Source organism: Artibeus jamaicensis, unplaced genomic scaffold, assembly GCF_021234435.1.
Source record: "Artibeus jamaicensis isolate MK-2021 breed Jamaican fruit bat unplaced genomic scaffold, CSHL_Jam_final scaffold_833, whole genome shotgun sequence".
Classification (NCBI taxonomy): domain Eukaryota; kingdom Metazoa; phylum Chordata; class Mammalia; order Chiroptera; family Phyllostomidae; genus Artibeus; species Artibeus jamaicensis.
This window is the reverse complement of record NW_026522056.1, coordinates 4,914,088-4,940,371: the sequence shown is the minus strand read 5'-3', so window position 1 is coordinate 4,940,371 and position 26,284 is coordinate 4,914,088. Positions and strand designations below refer to the sequence as shown.

Sequence of the window (26,284 nt, the reverse complement as noted above, 5' to 3'; positions counted from 1 at the left end):
CTCTCCCTCTTCCTCTCTCTCTAAAAATAAATAAATGAAATCTTTAAAATATTAGAGCGAGCTGCCATGAGGTAGGAAGGTCGACCTGGAGGTCAGAAGGGAAGTCCGCCATGAGGTCTGTCTGCTTGAAAGTCTGCCCGGAGATCTGCCTGTAGAAGACGGTGACAGAGCTGATGGAGCTGCCGGGACCTCTGGGCCAAGCAAAGACACATGAGAGATGCTTGGAGCTGAACTGTGACCTACAATGCTCAGCTGCAGAATTCTGCTTTCCTGAAGGATGAACAGAGAGAAGTCGCTCTCTTGGTATGGGGGCTCTTGGCACAGGACTTCAGAACTTGTTGCAAGTACCCCCAGCCTTTGGGTTTTTGGTATTTAGAAGTTCTGGGCCTCTAGCCTTGCTGTGGAGCACTTGCGGGACCAGGAGATGCAGGGTCCAGCAGGGGCTCAGACACTGCAGAGGGCGGGAGCCCACTCCTAGAAGCACAGTCCCACACTGGAACATGCGCCTCCCAGGCTCCACCATCTGTGACAGTGTAACATGGCACAAGGCTTCCGGAACTGCTACATGGAGACTGAAAACAGTACACCCCAGATTCTGAAAGAGACAGCTGCCGCGAGAGGATGGTGACTCTGAAACCCATCAGTGCACGTTCCAGAGAGGATGGGGACCTGTTGGCGTGGCTGGATTATGGACAGATAAGGAAATGGGGGACTTCTGGGCATGGTTTTGGCTTGTAGCCTTTTGGGGAGCAAGGGAAGTTCTGTGTCTCTTGGGAGAGGAGGGCTCTGAGCAGGAGTGCTCTCGGGCCATCAGGGTTGGAATCCTGTTAGTAAAAACCTGTTTCCTTCAACACTAATTGTTGGGTCATGTAGACTCAAGGCACCAAGTGGCTGAGCCCCAGTTTGCATGGTTACACCTTCAATACAAAAACAAAAACCTTGTTAGTGTGTGGCTGAACTGGCAGGAAAAGAAAGGAAAATCCTGAAAGACAAAAACAAGCCAACAATACATACACAGCATGCACACACACACACACACACACACAAAAGAGGCCCCCCAATTCACATATGGTGGCAGGCCAACTCAGAGAGGTAAGCATGCAGTGAGGCTCACATGGGTGCCAAAGCGCCATCTGTTGGTCCCTCTGAGAGTGAGGGGAGACAAGCTCTGCATGGCCCTCGCCCCCTTGTGGAAGAAAAGGGGCAACTTAGGAAACCTGACAGGCTCTGGGGAGGCCTGCATAGCAGCGTTAAAAGCCAGAGGCCTAAAGTAACTACATAGGATGGCTTAAAATGAAAACTTTCCAACTAAAAGCAGTTCATGGCGTGCAGTCATGTCCCAGGCCAGTATTTTTCCCTAACAAAGGTCAGTCTTTACCTTACCTGAGCCTGTCTGTTGTCTTTTTGCATGCATGATAACACACCTTTAGAATGCCAAATTTCCTTTTTCCAGGACCCTCAAAGCAAAGACACTGCAACAGGGAGACACCACAAATCCCTCATTGTTATTGTGATGATGTTAATTGTTGACTATTAACTATCCTGTCCCACCGGTGTAAAAGTGTCCATCATTTCACTTTTCATCCAACCCAAGGTCTTCACACACCCCGCTTTGCTTCCTCTCACCTCCCTAATCTATCTCCAATAGATTTCATGTAACTCCCTTATGTCTCCTTTGATTTTAGTGTGTAAATTACAGTGCTAAACTGCCATTCTTTGGAGTATTTCCCAGTCCGTTGAGATTTTGCTTCCTGGCAATTGTTATCAGTTCAGCTCAATAAACTCACAAAAATTCTCTGCAGGTTTGAATATTCCTTACATTGACACCCTCACACACTCATAAAGACAGAACTTGGCCCCAGCTGGTATAGCTCAGTGGATTGAGTGCAGGCCTGTGAACCAAAGGATCGCAGTTCAATCCCCAGTCGGGGCATATACCTGGGTTGCAGGCCAGTTCCCTGCAGTGGATGCAAGAGAAGCAACCACACATTGATATTCCTCTCCCTCTCCCCTTCCCTTCCCCTCTAAAGATAAGTAAATACAAAATCTTTTTAAAAATAAAAAAAAAGACAGACCTTGGATTTGGGGCTGGAATTCACCCTGTCACAGTGACATGGGGAACCCCAAGAAAACATTCAGTTAAAAATGCACAGAAGACACAAGTTGGCACTTGTGTCCTCCCCTCAAGTATCTGAAAGAAGCAAAGCATATGGTTTTTATATGCATGCTTTTGAGGTCTAGTCCTCAAAAAATTCCCACAGATAACATTTTAAGTAATATAAAGAATAGTTTTAAAAAGTCACAGACACATGAGGAAATAAGCCACCTTGGTTAAGAGTACAAAGAAATAATAGACTATAGACTAAAACTTATGAAGTTTTAGTTATTAGAGTGTTTATCAGATACGGATACTTATCCGATATTTCATATGCATAAAAAGAAAGAAAAGAGCTCTGGCTGGTGTGGCTCAGTGGATTGAGTACTGGCCAGCGAACCAAGGGGTTGCCAGTTCAGTTCCCCATCAGGGCACATGATTGGGTTTTGGGCCAGGTCCCCAGTAGGGGGCTTGCGAGAGGCAACCTCACACTGATGTTTCCCTCTCTCTAAAATTAATAGTAAAAAAATAAAATTAAAAAACACTTTACAAAATAAAAGAAAAAGAAAAAATAGGCTATCATAAATACAACAAAAGAAGAAGAGATGGTCAAAATAGTCTGATAGCTATGAGAAAGAAAAATAAAACTTCTAGAAAAGAACAATGTACTAATTGAAATTAGGAACTACATGTATGGCTTAGTTATAGTGGAATTAGGCATAACAAAATAATCTGAAAAAAATTATTTAGAATGTACCACTCAGAGATGAAGGATACCCCTTGTTTCAAAGTTTCAGAGTTGCCTAAGGACTTTTCTGCCATGTGTGTTCCACTGTTGTGTAACTACCTATAAACCTAAACTGCTATTCTTACTTCTGTAATCTAAGTCCCCATTCCCTCCCAGCCCTTTCTCCTTTGTCCAAAATGTCATATTATACCCGTTACTGCCTTACTGTCTGGACTTTTTATGTGTATGTGAAATCCCCATGCACATATATTAAAATTTGGTTTTCTCCTGTTAATCTGCCTCTGTTAATTTGGTTATAAGCCTAGCTAGAAGAATTTAAAGAATGGGAGGAAAAGTATTTTTTTAGCTTCCATGGAGATAAAAAATATGAGAGCTATTAAGAGACAAGGAAGATAAAGAAGGTCTAAAATACTTCTAACTAGGGGAAAAGAAGGGGAATGGTTACACCAAGTAACAGGTATAAAGGACCCATGGACAAGAACACAGGGGGGACCAGAGAGGTTAGGATTGAACGTGGGAGGGGGATGGGTAGGGCGGGTGAGAGCAATGAGGGAAAATTCGGGACAACCATAATCGAACAACAATAAAAAAATTTGTAAATAAAATACTTCTAATTGGTATTCCAGGAAAAGATAAAAAGAAGAGAGATGATGCAATAGATAGTGGATAACTTAATAGAAACCCAGAATTCCAGTTTTCTGTCTCCTGTTGATTGGTCTTCCGCTTTGTGGCGTATGCCCCGCCCAGGCCCCGCCCCAGGCCCCGCCCCAGCCTGGGAAGAAGCTGGGAACCCTCTGCATTGCCGAGCTTACGTGGGCCGCGTGGCGGTTGGAGACACCGGAAGAGCTCCTGCTTCCCCTCACCCACTCCCTCTACCGGGGAAAGCACCGCCTTTGATTGTCAGTGACAACGTGGGCAGGATGGAGGGACAGATTCCTTTGTTCTGGGAAAAAGTAACCGTGCTGAACACACCTGCTTGCAGGGACAGAGGATGTGATGGAACACACTAAGATCTTTGAAGAAGATCTTAGTGTCCAAATTGTGGCAGCCTGTTTGATGATCCTTGAGTTTTGCCTTGCCCGCACAACTTTTGCCAAAAAAAAAAAAAAAAAAAAAATGCTTAGACGGGATCTTGGGAATGTGCGGAATTCACTGTGGAGGTCATCTCCACTCAAGCGCCACTCCTGCTGGAAGGAGACTTCAGCTTCTGCAGTCAATTGCCCGCGGGTTCATTACTCCAAGAAGAGTATTGTGGAGAAGTGTAACAAGATCAACGTCTTGCCCAAAAGGCCAGTGTGCAAAGCTCACCTGGGGCAGCCTCTCAACATTTTCTGCCTGACCGACACGCAGCTGATCTGTGGAATCTGTGCTATCCATGGGGGCCACACCAAACATGCCTTCTGCTCTGTTGAAGATGCCTATGCCAAGGAAAGGGCTGCCTTTCGGTCCCTCCTCCAGAGCTTCGAGACCTGGCGTCAGGGAGGTGCTCTTTCTCACTTGAATACCTTGAAAACTAACAGAAGGAAATATTTACAGTTACTGACTAAAGATTCAAATAAAGTGAAGGAGTTTTTTGAGAATTTACAAGACTCATTAGATCAAAAGAAGAATGAAATCCTGTCTGACTTTCAGGCTATGAAACTTGCAGTTATGCAAGCCTGTGACCCAGAGATCCACAAACTCAACACCATCTTGCAGGAGCAACAGACGATCTCTAACTTGGCTGAAGCCTTCAAAGACATGTCAGAACCAATCACATTTCTGCAGCAGATGCAGGAGTTCAGGGGAAAAATAAAAGTGCTCAAGGAAACTCCTTTACCTCCCTCTAATTTGCCCATGAGCCCTGTAATGAAGAACTTTGATACCAGTCAGTGGGAAAACATAAAACTAGTAGATGTGGATAAACTTTCTTTGCCTCAGGTCACTGGCACATCCATTAGCGAAATTCCCTGGAGCTCTTACCAGCTGTCTGTGGCAGTCATTCTGCTTGGTCTTCTCATTTTCTTCAGCCCTACAGCATTCCTAGAATGGTCTTTACTTGATGAGTTCTCAACCTGGAAAGACCATATTTCGCACTTCATATCGGATTAAATGGCCTGATTTTGTAAAACAGTTTTTTACTGGGAACAGGTGACAGAAGGGTTTTTTATTTTCAGAGAAAGATTAGAGAATTTTACTTTGGTGGTGCTGAATAGTATGGCAGGACTTATATGCAAATATAAACTATTTTAAAATCTGTTTCAAGTGCATAATTCTCTGTCTTTTCTTAGACATATGTTAGAGAACAGAGTGGTGGTTCCAATTGGATCAAAGATTGTGGGGGTGACTTTGCTTGCAAGTCCCCCTGTGTGCCACAGATGAGAGTAAACATGACAGAGACATGATGTGATCTCCTTGGGGAGGAGAGGTGGCCAGTTTCCCAGAGAAAAAAGGCCTTGAGCAGTGGCCAGTTTCTCAGGGGTAAAAGGCATTGAGCCCCTTCTTTCGGGGGCTTTTTTATTGGGTTGTAATACACAGGAATACAGGGCGGCAAGGATCAAACAGTAGATAACATTTCAAAGAAATATGAGGGATTAGTTTGAGTTGGTGTCTGTCAGGAAGAGAGTTTTAGGGTTTCCTGCTAGAACGCTTAACATATGAATGAAAGCACTCTTGACAGAGCAGATTTCACAGGTTTATCAGGAAGTATTTGTGATGCCAGATTTCCCCCAGGACACACTCTAGCAAGGCAAGGAGCTACATCACCTCCTCATCAGGTATTCAGGCTTAAGGGGATTAGAGCCAGGAAGCACTTCTTCCAGAAGACACAGGGACTCAGGCTGTCAAAGCTGGGGGGGGGGGGGGCGAGAGTCCATTGCTCTTTGTCTCAGCTCCCTGAGTCCTTCCATGATGGCCTCCCAAGTGATTGTGTCTGGCCTAGGTTGCCCCTGCTGTGAGGGGGTCTTACCCATCATGGACTTCCAACCATGCTTTGGGGGCAGGGAGAGAAAACTGAGGCAGCATTTGCTACCAGAGACAAGCTTTGTCTCCTGTGGCTCACATCCCAGAGGTCACTCACTCATCCTTAGCCACAGGGGGTAGACTTACAATTCCTGGAACCAGGCAGAACGGTCCACAACAAAAGATTCCAGCCAAGTACTTGAATAAAAGTATTTTCAAAAATAATGTTTTACAGATGTTCAAATTTGGTAGCATAAAGATAAAAGTGAAATTTAATAGTACAGTGCTGAACCCTCCATCCTTTTAAGAGTGCTTTTGAAATAAGCATCTTACCCCCTAATATTGATTGTATTTATGCCATGTAAAAAGAGGAGGTGAGAAAGTACATACTGTATTAATGAGGTAATCTAATATTGATCGTTTAAAAATGCAATAAAGACTACACTTGAAAAAAAGAAACCCACACCATAACAAAAATGCGGAACACCAAAGAAAATAAAAATAAGCAAGTAGAAAAGACAGTTCCTGTGCAAAGACATCACATTTAGACTAATATGTCAGAAGGTGGTGGAATAATATCAAAGTGCCTAGAGAAAACTAGCCAACTTAGAATTGTGAACCCCATAGCATTTTCTTTCAAAATCACGTTGAAATAAACATTTTCAACAAACAGATACGAAAGCCTAGGAGTTAACTAAGAGACCCTCACTATAGTAACTTCTAAAGGATGCAGTTAAGAAAGTAGGAAAGTGATCACATAAGATCAGAGGTGAAAGAAGATATAGTGAGTAAAGAAAATCATAAATGTGTGGATTGAGGTAAACGAATGTTTTCTTGATTTCTGAGTTTTTTGGTACTCCCTTAAATTTTGTGCCCAAGGCAAGTGCCCCATTCACTTTACCACGCCTAGGGGGAAGGGTGTCATTATTTAATGTAATACTTTACTGCACATTTTCAAATGATACCCTCTGCCTATCCCCATCTTTATATGGGCCAGATTCCCTTTGGTTCAATATCTTAAGAGAACGATACTCTAGTTATAACCATGCAGAAACTTTATTTTCTTTAATCTGGCTTTTTGTTTTGATTATTTTCCCTTTATGACTCACTTGAACCTAAGACAGCATCCTGACTCACCCACCTCCCTCTTCCTTACTTATCAGGCCCTCAGTACAGTGAGGTTCTGGTCGGCATCCAGTGGACCCAGGAACAAAATCTTGGGTCTATTGGCTAACAGAGACAGAGTTTTCAATCAGACTAAAAGTAACTCAGTTGTGTTTTAGCTCCTGACCTTGGAAAGCAGAACGACCTACTGAACAAATTCTTGTGAAATCAGACAGACCAAATCCACGGCTCACATCAAATCCAGATGCAATGGTCAATTACTCCCTACCCTAGAGCCAACCAATCAGTAGAGACCACAACCCTAACTCCTTTAGTCACCATGATTAATGGTTTTAAATCCCTATATAATCCATCCCCTGAAAGCCACTGGGGAGCCAGGTCTCTGAGCATTAGCTCACCTGTGACTCTGGGAATGGTGCCATCTCTTTAATTAATAAATTCTTACTTTCTTGGCTGCAAACTCCTGTTTGTGTCTCATTGGGCTTTGATGCGTGCAGGCAAATGGACCTATTCAGTCAGGTAATGGTAATGTTTTGCTCAGAGGAGAAAAGGCAGTCTGGTGTCCAGTACTTGTTATACTAACTACAAAATTGTTATGCTTTTATCCTCATAGGCACCCCTCACTTCACTGATGTCTAATGCCTCCAATTCCTGGCATCTCTGGTATTCAGAAATTGGCCCAGGTTTCAGCTTTCTTGGGTTAAGTCAGTTATCACTCATCTATCTCTCTTTTGTTTCCAAAAATTGTGTCTTTTTTCCATTATTTTGCCCTTAGGAATGTATTGTTTTTAATCCCTCTTCTAGTATTTTAATGAAGTTTCAGTTGGCTAAGAAACTTCATTTCCAGTGAAGGCATTTTTCCAATACGCCACATTTAACTAGAAGTCTGTCTCCTATGTCTCTCTCTTAGGAGAAAGAACTTTGTCCCCTTTCATCTCAAGTGTGAGAACTAATTTGCACTTCCAGTTCTAAGCCAATCACAGGCAAGAAGGATGAAACTGCCACGCTGATTCAGAGCCTATTCATCTGGAGCAGAAGGGATGTTTAAGATCAACCACAGCATTCACCTTCAAGAACCTTAATTAGGGCATGGAAATTCAAACTCCAAAACACTTACCCAATTCATAAAACAACCTTCTAAAGGAAGTGGTCATATGTGATAACTCTTTACACCTTTAGCAGTAATATTTTTATTTGACTGCGGGAATGATCTATTACATACATACAACACGTGATGATTATGTTTATGCATAAAACAGTGAGATGGTAAACGCAAGATAACAATGAAAGTCATCCATTCAGACAACCCCTGGAATCAGCAGGAGAAAAGCTTCAGAGCCTGTGCTTACACTGCCTCGACCCTTCTGGGCTAGCCAGTGCCCCTGTCTTTCTGTGTGAAGAGGCAGTTTAAATGTCAAGGAGCTGAAGGACAGGATTACGATAGCTCTCAAGCCAAACACTGAACCAAATTACTTCAAGGGCTCTAGTCTTAAGGTCATATTTATATAACAATGGCCAAATTTAACTGGAAGAAAAGAATAGGCTGTTTTGTTGATTGTGACTTACATGTACATTTGAGACACATTTGGAAACCTCAGTTTTATTCTGCAAGGCAATTAAGAGAGTTTCTAATAAATTTAATCATGTGAAGTTTTGGTCTGAAATTTTGTCATAATCATCTAGTTTGGGTTAAATATAAAATGTTAAGAGAAAGTCAATCTATTACAAGAGAATGAAAGGTATGTTCATATTGGTTGCCTAAAAAAGAATAAACCATAAGAAATGTGGAAAGGCTTGTTTTTTCACTGTTTAGAACCAACCAAGTAACAGCCGATGGAGAAAGGACTGGGGGAGTGGACTTGCATATTTTCCTTCCGGAGACGTGGGCAGACCCCAGCCCATCGGGCCACATGGAGTGGTATTGCCAGAATTTATGAGTTTTCAAAAGTAACATTTGATTTCAATTGTATGTGATCTCTCTTGATTTTTTTAATTTTGACACAGAAAACATTTTAAATAGCTTGTGGCCCCACAAAATACATCTTCCGACCAGATTCAGACCCTGACCCTCAATTTTCAACTCTGTTTTAGGGGAAAACCAGAATGTCTGTTAGGAAGTTATTACTTAGTCTTCCTAAGTAACTTAGCTGTGTTACTTAGGAAAATATGCAGGTGGACCTTTGTGCTGAGCTAGTCTACATTGTTTAGTTGTTGCTCTGCCTAACAAAGTAAGAACCATGTTTAATTTGCACGCAATTGGGGAACAAAAAAAAACGCAGAAGAAAGTTTTTGGAAGTGAGTCTGAAAGCAGATTTCAGCAATATGGTTTGCATCCAAGGAGTGAGAGATGGTGAGGCACAGTGAGGAGGTGGGAAGCTCTCCTGTGCGTGCATGCGTGTGTGCATGAGTGTGTGTGTGTGTGTGAAGCAAGCTGCAATAACCCTCTGTTATCAGGAACCTGGAGTGCAAGCTCTGCTCACATCACAAAAGCACTGCAGTATTGACAACAGGAGAATAAAAGCCAGAGGCCAGAGTTGCCCCTTTGAGAAGTTAAATAAGTTTGGAAAGAAAGACCAAAGTGATTAGGAACAATGAATACCAGAATGCAACTATGGATGAAAAAAGAAAATAATGGTTTTAGCTAATTCACTTTAGTTTAAAGAAGAGTGATGTTTGGGGACTTCAAAGGGATACTGTTTTTGTGTTATTAGAAAAACCTATTGTCCTCTCAGCCACTGCAGATAACCAAGCCTTTCCTGCCACCTACCGGCTGTTGGTTGCAATGAAAAAATATGTTCTGAATAAGACCACACTACAATCAATGTGTCAGGTTAAGAAAAAAATATGTTATCAGTAAAGTTGGAAATCTCCTATATATCCCTCCCTGACTGAATCTCCTTACCCTTCAGAAGTATCCATTCTCTTAAGTTACACGTATATCATCCCAAGACGTTTATAAATATTTTTCTTCATAGATATGTATCTCTAAGCAATGCTGCTGTTATTTGGCCTGTTTTTAAAGTCCATGTAAATTATATTATTCTGCACGGATTCTCTTGTAAAAAATCTTCTGCAGGTTCCTATGTTTATGAGATTCATCCACATGGACCAGTGCAGTCATTTTCAGTGCTGGCTGGAATTCCATTCAATACACATGCATCGCTTATATGCCCACAATTCTTTTGATGGGCACTTGGACAGCTTACAATTTTTTACTCAAGAAAACATTGCTGCTCGGAACATTCTAGAATATGCCCCCAAGTGTAAATGCTGAGTTTCTTAATCAGACAGCAAGAATATAATTGTTTTGTCATAATGTTTCCACATCTCCTCTTTTTCTTGGCCATTACCAAGTTGTTCCTCAGAATGACTGCATGAGGGTACGCTCTGTCTGGTAGGGCAGAACAGTCCTCATTCCTCCGTAGCCTCATCTCTGCTGGATGTTGTCAGATTTCTGAACTTTTGTGGCTCTAGTGGGTGTGCTCTGATGGCTTTTTTGTGGTTTTGGTTTCATGACCTTGATGGACTTTTGCACAGGATACATGAATCAACTTGGGGAGAAATGTTGCTATTCTTAAAAAATTTTATGGGAGTTTTTTTGAACCAAACTGACAACATGTACCAGGGAACAAAGATCTCAATTGCACTCAGAAACTTTGCTATTGAATCTTTCTATTTACAAATGTGTTTTGTTTATTTAGGTTATCTTAAAGGTTTATAATCACCTCCACACAGATTTTGGATTTCTTGTATTAAATTTATTCTTAAGGACCTCACTGGTGTGGCTCATTTGGTTGGGCATCGTTTCACAGAGCAAAAGGTTCTTGGTTCATTTCCTGGGCAGGAATATACCTGGGTTTGGGTTTGCCCTGGTCAGATAGGTGTGAGAGGCAACCAATTGATGTTTCTCTCTTACATCGATGTTTCTCCCCCTCTCATTCTCCTTCCCTTCACCTTTCTCTAAAAATAAATAAAATGTTTTAAAATTTTTATTCTTATGCATTTCATGTTTTTATTGCAAATGTATTGGCTTTTTAAAGTTATTTTTTATTGAAGTGTAGTTGGTTTACAATCTCATATTGCTTATATTAGTTTCAGGTGTACAATACAGTGACTTAACATTTTAAAGAAATGTGTTGTTTTAAAATGACGTTTGAATGGATTCTTTTGGTGCTGGTTATATTAACACAGTTAATTTTTATATTGATTTTTGTGTCCAGTAGCATTGTTAAATTATTTTATGAGTCCCTAAGACTTGCTGTCCCTAAGATTCATAAAATAGGGTATTTATTGTAGGGTATTTTGGATTTTCTATTAAGACAATCATACTTTCTTTGAATTTTGATCATTTTTTCCTTTTAAGTTCTTATTCCTCTTACTTATTTTTATGATCTTATCACACTGTCCCATTTAAAGATTTTTATTTTTTAGAGAGGGGGAAGGGAAGGTGAAAGAGAGGGAGGGAAACATCAGCTGGCTGTCTCTCCCACATCTCCAACTGGGGCCCTGCCCCCATCATGTGCTGTGACTGGGAATTGAACCAGTGACTTTTCGGTTTGTAGGCCTGTGCTCAATCTACTGAGTCACATCAGCCAAGGCTTTTTTCTTTTTTAATCATGAATGTGTGTTAAATTTATCTTTCTGGCCCTGCATACATTGATAATTCTATTTGGTTTGTCTCCTTTATTCTATTAATCTAGTAAATTACATTAATAGAATTTTATAGACTTAAACCATTCTTGCATTTGGGGAATAAACTTAACTTGCTTTATCTCAGAGTGGATGAGTTCAGCCTCAAATTTTCTTTTCATGCACTGTTTTGCTTGGTTATGGTATATTGGCCACATAAAATGAATTAGGGCATGTTCTCTCCCTATTCTCTGCCATAAAAACTAAAAGACTCAGTAGAAGTATTAGTCCCTGAACTCAGAAGGGTCAGTGAGAATATTTAAAAAAATAATTCTCAAGAAAACTATATATATATATATATATATATATATATATATATATATATATATATATATATATATCATTGTTCTCCTAAAAATGTGTAGACTACTAAATTATATGTTACAGAAATCTATATAAAGAAGAAAGAGAGAGGGCTTCCTTATATGCCCATGAGAAAATAAGACATTGGAGGACTTCTGGTCAGGATGGTGGCACATGTAAACATGGTTCACCTCGTCATGCAACATAATCAAAATTAAAACTAAAATGTATAGAACAATCATCACTCAGAACATCAGAAATAGAGTTGAATGGAAGTCTGACAACTATAGAGTTAGAGAAACCACATACATCCAGACTGGTAGGAGGGGTGGAGACATGGAACGGCAGGTCCCACACCCACATGTGTGTGGTGGATAAAAAATCGAGAGGGATATCTTGAGAGCTAAAAGTCTCAGCCCTACACCAGGCACCCTAGCCCAGTGCTCCAGTGGCAGGAAGATTCCTCAATTTCTGGCTGCAAAAACCAGCAGGGATTGAGTTGGTAGAAGAAACTTCTAGAACCCCCGAGCCATTCCCCTTAAAAAACCTGCACACAGACTTACTCTGATTCACTTCCTGTGAGCTCCAGCATCAGGGTAGCAGCTTGAAAAGCACCAGTGGCACAAAGGGAGGAGCTGAAGTGGCTGGCATCAAGGAGGGAGATGGTGGAGAGCTTTCTCCCAGACAGAAAGATAGGCAGAAGCCATTGTCCCTTTTCTGAACCTTCCCCCCACAGAGCCACAGAGCCAGAAAGTTAATGCCATATCTGAGCCTTTATCAACCTGCATAACACTGTTTGCCCTGCCCTGGAGATCCCTGAGACTCCATCCCACCCAACTTACAGTCCCATATAAGCTGGTCTTGGATCATACTTCACAACTTCTTAAATCTTATCAAACAAGCAACAGTAGGCTGTAGTAAGCCCCTAGACCTTGTACCTCTTGCTAAGTGTCCCCAGGCCTGGCACTAGCAGCAGCCAGCTTAAATTCATAGCTTGGCTCCACCCGGGAATCTCCAAGCCTGGCACGAATAGCAGCCATCTCCCATTGCTTTATAATTCTGGCACGGTGGCCACAGGCAGAGCACGGTGGAGATTGAAGTTGGCCTGTACCACCTGGGAAAACCGAGACCCTGCATACCCAGTGGAGAGCTAGAGACTGCATCAGATCACTGCCACCCTGCCCCTGCACAGCTGATCCTCTATGGTGGTCAGTGGTCACAGCCAGTCCTTGCAGCTGACTGGCTTGCCAACAACGGTTAATGTTTGACTATGAGAGCAGGGTGTACTCAGCCCACACAAAGGGCATGCCATGAGTACCCAGATTGGGTGATGGGGAATGCTGTGCCACTGGACCCAACAGCACACCTACTACATTAGGCCACACTACCAAGACAGGGAGTCACAGCAGCTCTACCTAAAAAAAATTTCAGCGATATGAATTGTTTCTTCAGTCTGAGCTTCAATAACCTCACATCATTTTTTTTTCCTTGAAGATTTTATTTATTTTTAGACACAAGGAAAGAGAGGGAGAGAAACAACAATGTGAGAGAGAAACTTCGGTTGGTTGCCTCTCGTACGGGCCCCCGCAGGAAGTGAACCTGCAACCTAGATGTGTGCCCTGACAGGGAACTGAACTGGCAGCCTTTTGCTTGCAGAAAAGTGCCCACTCGTCAGGGCCCACATCACTTTTCTTAAAAATCATAGTAAAATACACATAACATAAAATTTGCCATCTTAAACATTTTTAAGTGTAATAAACATTCACCTTGTGCCACCACCACCATTATCCATCCCCATAAATCTGTTCATCTCATGAACCTGAAACTCCACACCTATTAAATAACTCCCTGTAATCTCTCCACAACCCTTAAAAGCCACTGTTCTGCTTCCTGTCTTTGTGGTTTTGACTAAAGTACCTCATATAAATTGGAGCCCTCCAGGTTCATCCATGTTGTAGCAAATGTCAGAAGTTCCTTCCTTTTGAATCTGCATTTCTCCTTATGGACTCAAGTTACCATCTGGTGCTATTTACTTACTGCGGCACAGCTTTCTTCCCACCCAATTGTTATTGTCAAATAGATTACATTTCTCTCTGTTATAGGCCCAACACAATAATACACAGTTTTAGGTAATTGCTTTTTAAGTCAGTTAAGAGAAAAAAATGAAGTTATACTGTCTTTATGATTATCTACGCAATTACCTTTCCTGGCAATCTTTTCATTTTTTATTCACATTATTATAGGGTGTCACTTGCTTTCATCTTTCTTTAGAATTATTTTAAAATGAGTTATCTAGCAACAGGTTCCCTAAGTTTTTGTTTATTTAAGAACATTTTTACTTCACCTTCATTTTTGCACAACTATTTCTCCCTTCAATTCTGTCAATTTTTGCTTTATATTTTTGATGGTCTGTTATTAGTTGCATAACTGTTTACAAATGTTTTATCTTTGATGGGTTAAAGGAACATTAAGAATCCTCCATTTAGCCCTGGCTGGTGCAGTTCAGTGAATTGAGTGCCGGCCTGCAAACAAAAGGATCGCAAGTTCGATTCCCAGTCAGGGCACATGCCTAGGTTGCAGGCCAGGTCCCCAGTAGAGGGTGCACAAGAGGCAATCACACATTAAAAAAAAAAAAAGAATCCTCCATTTATGCCGAGCCGTGACCTTTATTGTAAGAACAAAAATGTTGACAAGCTGTCTCCTGGGGAGGAAGGGCCCTTCTCCTTGGCAGACTAGTACTCTTAATGTTCAACTGCTCCTTTGAGGGGAACAGGCCCCTCTCCCAGGAGGACTTGTTGACCAAGTCATTTAAGGCCCTTGGTGCATAGCTGTGGGGGCAACTTTTCCCACATGTCCCCCAGTCTGCCACGGATGAAAGTAAACATGACAGAGACACGATGTGATCTGCTTGGGAAGGAGAGTTGGCCAGTTTCCCAGAGGAAAAAGGCCTTGAGCAGTGGCCAGTTTCTCAGGGGAAAAAGGTGTTGAGTCCCTTCCTCCAAGCGCTTTTATTGGGTTGTAATACACAGGAATACAGGGCAGCAAGGATCAAGCAGTAGATAATATTTCAAAGATATCTGAGGGCTTACTATGAGTCAGGGTCTGTCAGGAAGAGAGTTGCAGAAACTTTGGGACACATACTCATTTCCTCTCGGACCCTTAACATATGAATGAAAGCACTCTTAGCAGAGCAGATTTCACAGGTTTATCAGGAATTCTTTGTGATGCCAGATTTCCCCCCAGGACATGCTGGAGCAAGGCAAGGAGCTGCACCCCTCCCCATCAGGTATTCAGGCTTAAGGGGATTAGAGCCAGGAAGTGCTACTCTCAGAGGACATGGGGATTCCGGCTATGTCAAAGCCAGGGGGCAAGAGTCTATTGCTCTTTGTTGCAGCTCCGAGTCCTTCCATGATGGCCTCCCAAGTGATTGTGTCTGGCCTAGGTTGCCCCTCCTCTGAGGGGTCTTACCCGTCATTGACTTCCAACTATGCTTTGGGAGCAGGGAGGAAACTGAGGCAGCATTTGCTAGCAGAGACAAGCTTTGTCTCCTGTGGCTCGCATTCCAGAGGTCGCTCACTCATCCTTAGCCACAGGGGGTAGAGTTACAATTCCTAGAAGGCAGAGCGGTCCACAACACATAGCCACCTTTGTTTAAAAATTATTTAAACATAGTCCCCAAAGTAAGACTTTGGAATCTCACCCAAGGGAAGGACACTGCACTCAGAACTTTTCTCAGTTGGACCTGGATGCTGTCTCCAGGATTCCCCAGTGTCTAGGTTCAGGTGTTGGTGATTTCCTGTCTGGTGATATATGCTCTTGATTCTTGCTTTCTCTTTGCTCTTGCTCAATAAAGTGCTTAACTATTCACTTTTGACTTGTGGTTTTTATTGTCTGTGAATCCAAACCTCCAAACTAAGTGGCCATGATCTCTTACATACCCCTGAATGGCAGTCTTCTACTGTATTGAAATTTTTATTAATATAAAATGTTCTTTGTCTCTTGTCAACATTTTGATTTAAAGACTATTTTGTCTGATATTACTGCAGCCATTGCTCATGCAAAGGTATGATTTGCATGAAAAACATTTTTCCATCCTTTCACTTTTAATCTGTTTGTGTTTTTGGATCTAGAGTGAGTCTTTTAGAGACATCAAATAGATCAAGTTTTTGTCCTTTGTTAAATCCATTGTTCCAATCACTGTCTTTTGATTAGGTATCCATTTATATACAATTACTGATACAGAGAGACCTATTTTTGTTATCTAGTTATTTGATCTCAATGTTTTATAGTATTTTTGTCCATTTCCTGCACTGAATCTACTGAAAAATGTGCTTCATTCTAATTCTGCTCTATCGTCTTTGCTTGTGTTTCATTGATTTTTATAAATATCCATTCCCTTATCTTTTCTTTTTGTGTATATTCTATACTGTTTTGTCATTACTGTGGGGATTAGATTTTACATCCTAAAGTTATTATACTCTAATTTGTTACCACATTGCTTCAAGTTAGTGTTTCTTTTTATTGCAACCTTCAGGAGTCCCTTTATCATTTCCTGTAGGGTAGGTCTAGCGGTAATGAATTCCCTGAACTTTTGCTTGTCTGGGAATGCTATAATTTCTCTGTTATAGGGGACTGTTCTGAGTGGCATGGGAAATGTAGCCCAGCCCCCACTTGGAAAGGCCAGTGGGGAGGGAGGTCTGGCACATAAGACCCATACCCATGGATAGGCTCTTCGGTGGAAAATCAGGCTTGCATTGTACTTAGGCTGCTATGAGACTTGCTTTTGCTAAAACTCCCTCACCCTGGATTGAGGCAGAAAACATTTACTGCATATGTCTAAAGTACCATCCTAAACTCTGTGCTAAACCTCCCAAGTATGAAGTGTAACCAGTTAATCACTTTTCCCCTTGATCTGTAACATCCATCTCTTTGAAGTAATTAGCAACATTCTTTCCCTTGTTACCTGTAAAATGTGATCACCTGCCACGAACCTGTGCATAGTAAATGAGGACCATCCTCAATGTAATGTATCCAGAAAAGCATTAAAAGCTTGCCCAGGCAGGGGTCAAGGCCCTCTCTCTCACTTAGAGAGTGGCCATACTGTCCCTTTTTCTCCACAGGAGTCCATGTGAATTTGTCTTTCACGGCCACAACACATGGACCCTGCCATCTGGGGCCCATATCACTCTGTCACTTGCGAAGGGCACTTTCGCCAGACATTCTTGGTTTATAGCTTTTTTGCTTTGTTTTTTTTTTCCTTTTGACATTTTAAATACATCAGCCCACAACCTTTTGACTTCATTTTGCTTCCCTTTGGGAAGAGCCTCAGAGCTCTTGGTTTGCTTGAGCTGCCTCCTGTCACTGTTCTGGTGTGGATGGCGAGGACCCTGACCTGCCTCTCTAGGATGGATAGGCCAGCTGCATGAGTAGAGCTTGGTCAGGATAGAAGCCACCCGTCTTCCCGTCTGTTGGCATGTAAAGTCTACCCTATAAACAAGCATCAAGAGAGGTGATGGACACTGGTATTCTTGGCCAGCTGTACCTGGGGGACACCCTCCATCCTAAGAGTGGGGGCTGGCTGTGAAAAGGGAGTCCTGACCTCTTGGCTTGCACTTACCTGGAGGTTAGCCTGTGCAACGACACAAAAAGCTAGAGGGCCCTGAGAAATACTGGCAGCTCCTCCCTCCGAGAGCTGTTCTTATCCTTGGATGGGAGTTTGGATGGGAGTTGGGAAGAGAGGGAGCGTAGTCTTCTCGGCCAGCCTCACCCTCGGAGTGGAACTATTGTAGCCCTGAGCTGTGTTTGCTTGCGGTGGGGCGGGGCAGCTGGGGAACAGGTCGTGGCGTAAAGTGCCATAAAACTTTTAAAGTTCGTGGAGAGTTAGGTTTTCCTGATTGTTTCAGGAAACATGTTTAGTACCTTTAGGGCAATCTGCAGATTTTAAATGGTTGTTTAAATTTATTTTCACCAGTTATGGTAGTTACAGAGGGGAGCAGGTCGAAGCTCCTCCTGCAGCCATTCTAGAAGTTAGTTATTAATATTGCAGTTTATTTCCCCAAAAATCATTAAAAAATTAAGTTTACTCATCTACTTTAGGATATTTAAAAAATAAAAAATCTCAACAAATTTTGTTAAAAAGTATTTATCACTAAAAAAAGTCTCAGAATAAAACTACCCCAAGGTAAAAGGTATCGAGACGTGGAACCGAAGAGAGTATTACTTTGAGCTAAACTCCCTGTGAAGTTCAGCAATTGTAATTGTTTTGCTTGTCTGCAAAAATCAGTTTGCTCTTTGATATTTTTCTTTTACATCAAGGACTGTATTTTAATACACAACTGTATTAAACCATAATGCCCAGAAACATGAGTTACCAGACAAAGGCAATGCTCTTCATTCACTGGTCATCCAGTTCATCTCCCCAGCATAGCAAGAGTAGTAACCAAGCACGCAAACCTGTTCACTTTTTCTCCTTTAAATGCTACTCATGCCTGGCTGCCTTTTAAAAATTCTGGAACACAAATGGAGTTTTCTTTTTACAGATCATGTGAACTTTTAAATATTTTATGTTGCTTACTATTTATAAAAGTCGTAGGTGTTAGGTATGTGCATGTGTGTATGACTGTTCTGATAATGATCACAGAACATTAACCTAAAGAACATATATCAAGTGAAATTTTCATTTGCCTTCACCATTATTGTTGTACTTCTAAGAAAGGGGCTATACGAGCTCCTGTTATTAAAGGAACAGTCTCCTCATGTACCTGGGTTTCCAAGTAAAAAGTTTTGCTAATAATTTGACACCACTATTTCTTTACTGCAATGACAGAGATATTTTTAGCACACATTAACAGGTATACAATTAGTAAACATTTAAATTATTTTACAAAAATTTTAATTTCTGTAATTTGGAATTTGACAAACTATGCAGTTCAAAGTGAGTTTATGTTTGTATTATAAACAAGTATAAACGGTGGCAAATTATTCTAATCCAGAAACCCATTTTAAAGAATCTGAGAACTGCTTAAGAGTAAATGGCAGAGTTCAGAGGACCACTGTCAGAGAAAACTTTACAAGGAAATTTCTTCAGGGTTTAGTGGTTGGGCTAGTATTCAATAATTTCTAAGTTCCTTCTAATTCTAAAATTCTTTTGATTCTATAGTTTTCCTAGCAGTTCTATTAGCAGTAAACAATGTTTCTTCTCACTATTGCTGACAAATTATGTCACACACAGGTGGAAATTTTATACATCACTATATATGCTTAAAACAAATGTTCAGAATATGCTGCTGTTCACATGCATCTTCTCCCAATTTGTTTCCGATTGAGACCTTGTCCCCGTTTCTGAATTTCATTATGCTTGAACATGACCTACTGTAGCCAAAATGTCTCCTTTTCTTGACGATGTCCTAAGTAGTACAATAGACAAAATGAATTATAAAAACATTCAACAAATGTTACATCTCAAATCCATAAATAAGCAGTTGTACCTCAAAATTCCTGTTAAACTGTAACTTGTTTCTATGCATACTGTTGGTATATGTGTTCTTGCTCAGTTCTCTCCAAACATGGATTTACATCTGTTATGAAAGGGAAATAGCTTCAAGTTGAATCATAATGCTAAGATGCTAAAAGTAATTATTGTTACCACTTTTACAAGTCAATTGTTGGAGGGCTGGTTCTGGGGACACACGCCCAGATTTTTCCTTTATGTAGGTGACAAGTTAGATAAACAGCTACTTTGGCAAAATATTTACCCACATCATCGTCTTCCAGGAACTGCGAGGGAGATGAAAGGTAAAAACAAATTACTTGGAGACTCTGCAACTTCCAGAAACAGTAAGGAGATCCATAAATAACTAGGGAAAGTCCTTTGTTTCATTGGAGTAAGTTCTAAATGTTATCAGGCTACACAGCGTCTAGTGATCTTCTAATCAAAATTTTCTATTTTTGAAATACTAGTTCATCGAAAATCAAATCTCCATGAATCAAAGTACTATCCATTCCCAGCATGGCAGTGAATTACAGTGAAAAGCAGGTCTACAAAAGACAATCTGAACATCAATGTTTCATACCTTTAATACTGCCTTAAATGGTTTGTGACTCAACTATCTTAGCATACTTCAATATATAAAATAATTACAGTTGAAATAGTTACTCTAAATCTAAGTAGGTAAGTACTATGGCAGTATTTGTTTACTCAGAACATATTTCATTTCAAACATATGTAAAATTTATCACAAAGTCAGAATACAATTCACAGTTTGAACAGAAACCTCAGTGTTTAAATCTCGACATTCAGGAAAACAAACAGTACATATTAGGCTGCTTCTGAATACAAATCACTCATTTAAATAAAATGGGATTTAATATCTAATTTGTGTTAAAAGTGAAGAAGTTGCCCTGGCTAACGTGGCTCAGTCTGTTGGACGGCCGTCCGGTAACTGAGAGGTTGTGGGTCCAATCACTATGCTGAGCGTGTGAGATCCCTGGGCTGGGCATACAGAGGCAACCGATGGTGTCTCTCTCCCGCCCTTCTTCTCTCTCTCCAAAAGCAAGGGGTAAAAATGTCCTCAGGAAGGCCGAAAAAAATTTTTTTAAGTGAAGAAATAAATTTTTATGTGAAGCCTTGACCAACATCAATTAGGTTCAGGATTACCATATTATGATACAAATCAAACTCTACTGATACAACATGTTTGTTAGAGGCTTAGATGTAAAAATAACTACAGTTGGGGAACTCAGGGGTAATGAGAGAAAAAAGCAAACCACAGGTGAGGCCCCCACTTTTATTACTTCATGGATAACAATGCCCACTTTGTTACAGTGGGAGGAAAAAAAGGGGCCCACCTTTTAAAAGTCCATTCATGATATAGTTATTTAACCATATTAATTAGGTACGAAATGATTAGTTTCTGCTCTGAAGATACCCTTTTTTAAAGGGCTGACTTGCCACATTATCTTTGACACGTGGTTAAGCAAAATGAATCTGACTTTACAAATAAGAATGTGTGAATAAGATTCTATATATTCTGAGAAGTTATGATCTAATCCATACTTCTGATTTAAAATATAACTAAGTTTTCTCAATAAACTAATTTTAAATTTTAAACATAAATCATCCTTACTGTACTGTTCTCATTCTCTTTCCTTTTTATTTTTACATTATTTCTATAAATACTCAACTTAGAAAACAAAAACTCTCAGTCTTGAAACCAACTTACACTGGTGCTCTGAGGTTAGTTTATAAGTTTTAAAATATTTTGTTAAAATGTAAAAACCCTGAAATTACAAACAAAAACATTAACAATTTTACAGTATGTATCTAATTTATTTTTTTAAAAATATTCTGAATTGTTTTTATACAAGTAATCAAGTGTTATTTTTTCAGATGAAACTCCTTTATATGCTAGAAGAGAGTATGTGGTATTGCCCCATTAAAAACCGATACAAATTTCTTTTTTTCTACGCTGGTACTTCAACTATTTCAAAGTAGTTATCTGGCAGAATCACATAACCTCTCTCTGTTACGTCTTTCTCTTTCTGGAAGTGTACAACCTCCTTTAATTTTTCAAGCTGTCGTTCTTGTCTTCTGCATCGCTGCTGTGTCGTCTTGAGCTTCTTTCTGAGTTTTTCAACTTGCTGTTCTAGCTGATGAATCCTTTTTCTCTGGTGCATTGTATCCTCCACAGTATAGTTGTGATCACAGAAAACTGACAGATTATCAGGGGTCTGAAGAGGAGGCATCAGCAATCCAATAGCAGCATCAACCTGGGAAATGGGAGGTGTTAAAGGAGATGGGGGAAGCTGTTCTTGTGGCTCCAGCGGATCTTCCTTCTAAAACAATAATGCAGAGTATGTTTGAATTTAGTAACTAGAAATAACAATTTAAAAAATTTATCCATGGAGTTTAAGAAAATTAGGTTTTTTATATGAATCTTGGTAAAGAAATATTCCAAAATGAGAAAATAGTTTAAGTTTTAATTATACTTTTCTACCAGAAGTAGAAATGGAATACAAGAAAGAAACAGAATGGTAAAATTTAACAAACTACTAACTAGTATTTAAAACTGAGGAGAAAAATACTTTGAAACTGAACTATCACTGATAAAGAAAAAAACTGATCAATATACAAGTAGGTGTATGGCATGATCTTAAAAGTAAATTACAAAGCTTGACTGAGTTTCTTAGTGTTAGGATATTTAACTTTTATAAACTATTTTTAAAAAGAATATCACTGTTAACAGTGGTTATTTACAAGTGGTAGGTTGCAGGTAACATTTGTTTTCTTAACATGACTGAATTTTCCAAATTTCCACAATAAACACATTACTTCTAAAAATAGGGGGGGGGGGAGCCAATATTGAAAAACAGATATTACCTTGTCATGTGGTTCAGTACAAAGAAATATTGTGGGTACAGCATTCTCTTTCAGTAACTTGTTGTTGCACTCCCTCTTAAAGCAATCTGGAGTAAAGTGTTCCGAACAAATACTGCTATACTTGGTGGGTTTAAAGTTTTTTCTTCTGACAGCTGCCTCCCATTCTTTACAAAGACTGGGTCGAGTAAGAGGAAACCTAAAGATGACATAATTCACTTCTATTACCTTACTTTTTATTATAAGGCACATTCAAACTTTCCTGCTTACGAAAGAACTATCTTACATTGGTGTTAACACACTAAGGAGTAATGAAAACACTAGTTCTGCTTTTTTTAAAAAATTACTCGAGCCTTTAAATGTACTTGTTTAAAAGATCCTATAAATAGCCCTGGCTGGTATGGCTCAGTGGATTGAGCACTGGCCTGCAAATCGAAAGGTTGTGGGTTCGATTCCATCTGACACATGCCCTGGGTTGCAGGCCAGGTCCCCAGCTGGGGCCGTGTGGAAGGCAACCAATCCATGTTTCTCTCCCTCTCCTCTCTAAAAATAAATAAATAAATAAAATATTTAAAGAAAAAAAGTATTTCTAATACTTTTTAATAGAGATCTTAGCTAATTATATGGTAGTTATAGGGATGTCAGATATAATGATATATAAATAAGACAAGCTAATTAAGAATTTACAGAATGTAAAAATAAAAGTCATGTTGGCAGATGTGTGCAGTGGGAAAAGTAGGTAAAGAAAGGCTGGGGGTGGGGGCCTATGTGCCTGTACTGTTTTTCCCTCCTCCATTACAGTAAATAACTTTCACAGACAGATACGGGTATTCCACACACATCTAAATACACAAGAGTAAATCATGTGGCTCTCTTACTTCTCTCATGTACCATGGTTTAACTGTTTATATTGAAGACACTAAAAGTGTCAAGTAAAATACATACTATAGGGTGAATTTGTATTATTTTACCAATGATTTTCTGTACACTGTAAAACCAAATTGCACGTTTATATCTACATTCTAAGAAGAAGAAGCTTCTGGTTGTCTCAGAATCAGATACTGTGTAACAAATATGACTTAATCAAATTTCACTTGAATTGCAATGACAAATTTAAAATTTTTAATTTACCTCTTAATCTACTGAAATGTTTGTTAGGACCAGATAAAGGGAGGTAGGAATACTTTAAATTTGCTGTGATTTTATTTTTCCAGGTCAGGGATTTAGTAAGTCGTGGGGGGGGGTTGTAAAGAAGCCAAAGAAGGATGTTTCTACTGTATGTTCCAGTCTCTCTGCCAAAGTATGTCAGAGCCTGGCTCTGCAACTATCCTGAAGTTCTAAGAAATGTTTACGACAGTCCGTTTGTACACTCTTCCCACTACCACCACACAGAAACTAGGGAAACACTCTTAGAAGATCCCTGTCAGAAATGGCTTCTAGAAGCACAAACTGCAGTAGCAATCGCTGGTAAGATTCAACACCTAGGGCTTCCTGACTTGAGGACTACGCTGTTCAGGATTCTGTGAGGTTCTGTCAAGCTCTTTTCCATCTCCTCTCCCGAAGTTGTTCTTCTAGATAAAGGATGAGCTGTAAAAGGTTAGTCCTTCTTTCCATTCAATTGTTTAACAGCCAGCAGAAACTCACTATTTCTGATGTGTGAATGTCCTAGTTTCCCTACCAGTGAAGGGTTTTCCACAGTTGTAGATTCCTTCTGCTGTATCATTAGAATGCAGAGGCGGAAAAGCTGAATGAGTGTGATGGTGTCACCCACAATCTCCTGATTCCCTATGCTGGAGAGATCAATTCATCAGCTTTCAGAAATTCCAATAAATCAAGAAGTAATGTTAAGATATACTGAACTGAATTCTGGAAGTGTTAAGTGTCCTATTCCCTTCTCCGAATAGGAAAATATCAACACTCAAGATCTCCCTATGCATTAAACACTTATTTCTGTACAGTCCTTCTCATACTAGACCGATAATATAAAAATGCACCCGCATCTGTTGTTAAACATAAATGACCCCCACAAAAAATTGAAAAAATTTTTTGCTTGTGTAATTATTTAACTATGAAGAATTCATATAACTTACCACTGGTTCTAATTAATTTCTTATTATTGTTTATAGTTGGGAATTCTTACCAAAAAAAATTCAACATAAATGAAATACAATCTGCAAACACTGAACTGAATTTGGCTGAATAAAACTGCCATCGTGTCACATTTTGAAGACATTTGATTAAGTCATTTCCACTGTGAGGTTTTCTTTTCCAGAAAATATTTTTCCTCTAAGACTAACTGCAGTACCTTTTGGATAAAACAGTCCTGAAAAATGTGGGGCAGGTTCTTTTCCCACTATGCACCAATAATAGCTCATATTGACCTTTATTATGGCACTTGATCATGGTCCGTAATATTAATTCCCATGTCATCATTATTGTGTGCTGCAAACATAAACTATTTGTCTTAGCAGTACTAGAAACTGTCTCAAACTTAAGAGGTCCTTAAAGGTTGGTTCCTAGGAACTTGCCCATACACATCCTCCCTGAAATCCTGGCCCCAAACAGTCCTTAATGATGTTGGCCTCCCAACCACCGCAAGGACGAAAAAGAGAGATTTCTTTTAACTTCAAATTTACTTTTAAAGAGTTATCACCACCCGGCTTCTCCATGACCTGACGGTGAAACCCAATGCCTCTCGGTCTGGAGACCTCAAAACCTGCGGGGCCTTCTGGCATCGCCCGCCCGCCCGCCCCGCACCAGCCAACGACGCATTCGCCTAGCGCTCACGGCCGGAACTCCCGCGTGAGAAATGGTCATCGATAGCGGCGGCGACCCGCGCCTAGGACGCGCAGCCGGTAGCTGGCACCGGCAGGGCGGGGATTCCGACCCTCTGCCGGCTCGCCCACCGCCTAGCCCAGAGTAGACCCCCAGCAGCGTTCGGGTGCACCCCGCCCCTGCCTACACCCCTCACGCTAGGTCTCGCGCGGACACGCGCCTGGATCTGGCTCCGCCCCCGAGCCTAACCGGCTGCGCACCCCCAGCGCGAGCAGCGGCCGACTTCACGAAGCTCGAACAACACATACTTGTGGAAAGAAACGGGCTTATCCTTATCATATCGGTTCTTGCAGCCGTAGGCGGAACAGGACTGCACCATCCTTCCGGTTCTCAGTCGTTTCACTTCTTTCGCCCCAGCAGGCAGGTGAAACTGTTATCAATGTCGCTGCTCTCCGCTTTGACACCCTTGCTTCTTCTGTAGGTTTGGCCAACAATTACAGTGATGACAGCCTTACTTGGGGGGTGGCTGATGTGCCCGTTTTGTTGTTTGCATTAGCAGAACGACCACAACCATCCCCTGACTCCCATCTCCAAGATGGCGGAGGGAGCTTCAATCTCACCTCTCGCGAGGAGATCCTCCCGGCTGTCTCAGATTAGTCTTAAGGTCAGAGGTAACGGTCCCTGGGAAGCAAGCCATTGGCTGAGGCCCGGCGTGTGACGCCACAGGCTTAGCGTCACCGAAGTGGGTGGAGCTACGGCCTTCCGGAAGAGAAAAAGGAACGCCTTGGTGAAGGGGGCTTGGGATTTGGAGTGTAACTGCCCCAGCTTGCTTCGCTCTGGTACCTTTCTTGGGTTAATTTATCAAGGCCTTTTAGCATGGCGTCCACTGGGTCTGCTGGCTTAAAGAAGAACAGGTGTAAAGCTGAAGTCACTGCATCATTGCGCCAATTTCTTTAAAAGGGCAGCCACTGATCCTATGATTTGTAGAAAATGCTGATGCAAAGAATCCATCAGCTCATTAATGGTTGGCGTATAAACTGTTGGCGTCATACTATGGAATACTACATAGCAGTCAAAATAAACTGTGACCCATACTCTATGGATGATTCTTACATGATCTTGATTAAGCCAGAGACAAAATATACATGACTCTTTTTTGTTGGGTAATAAAGTAGGTAAGACTGAAGTCAGAAGAGGTTCCTTTTGGGGAGAGAGGGAAAGAAAGTGGACTTAC

The 26,284-nt window shown here is 40.8% G+C and overlaps 1 protein-coding gene and 1 pseudogene across 2 annotated transcripts; one reads left to right on the top strand and one right to left on the bottom strand.

Annotated features, from left to right (window-relative positions):
- Positions 1–1,114: 1,114 nt before the first annotated feature.
- On the top strand, positions 1,115–5,075 carry LOC128626637 (E3 ubiquitin-protein ligase TRIM13-like; annotated as a pseudogene).
- Positions 5,076–19,960: 14,885 nt separating this feature from the next.
- Positions 19,961–25,698, bottom strand: THAP1 (THAP domain containing 1). 2 transcript variants are annotated; one of them, XM_037164189.2, is made up of 3 exons: positions 25,359–25,698; positions 22,279–22,474; positions 19,961–21,734 (listed from the first exon to the last, which is right to left on the bottom strand). In XM_037164189.2, exons 1-3 carry the CDS (start codon positions 25,427–25,429, stop codon positions 21,363–21,365), a joined length of 639 nt encoding a protein of 212 aa, XP_037020084.1. In that variant the 5' UTR covers positions 25,430–25,698; the 3' UTR covers positions 19,961–21,362. The 2 variants fall into 2 exon arrangements, with proteins under 2 accessions (XP_037020084.1, XP_053515897.1); XM_053659922.1 differs by lacking the exon at positions 25,359–25,698 and adding an exon at positions 24,581–24,890.
- Positions 25,699–26,284: the final 586 nt, after the last annotated feature.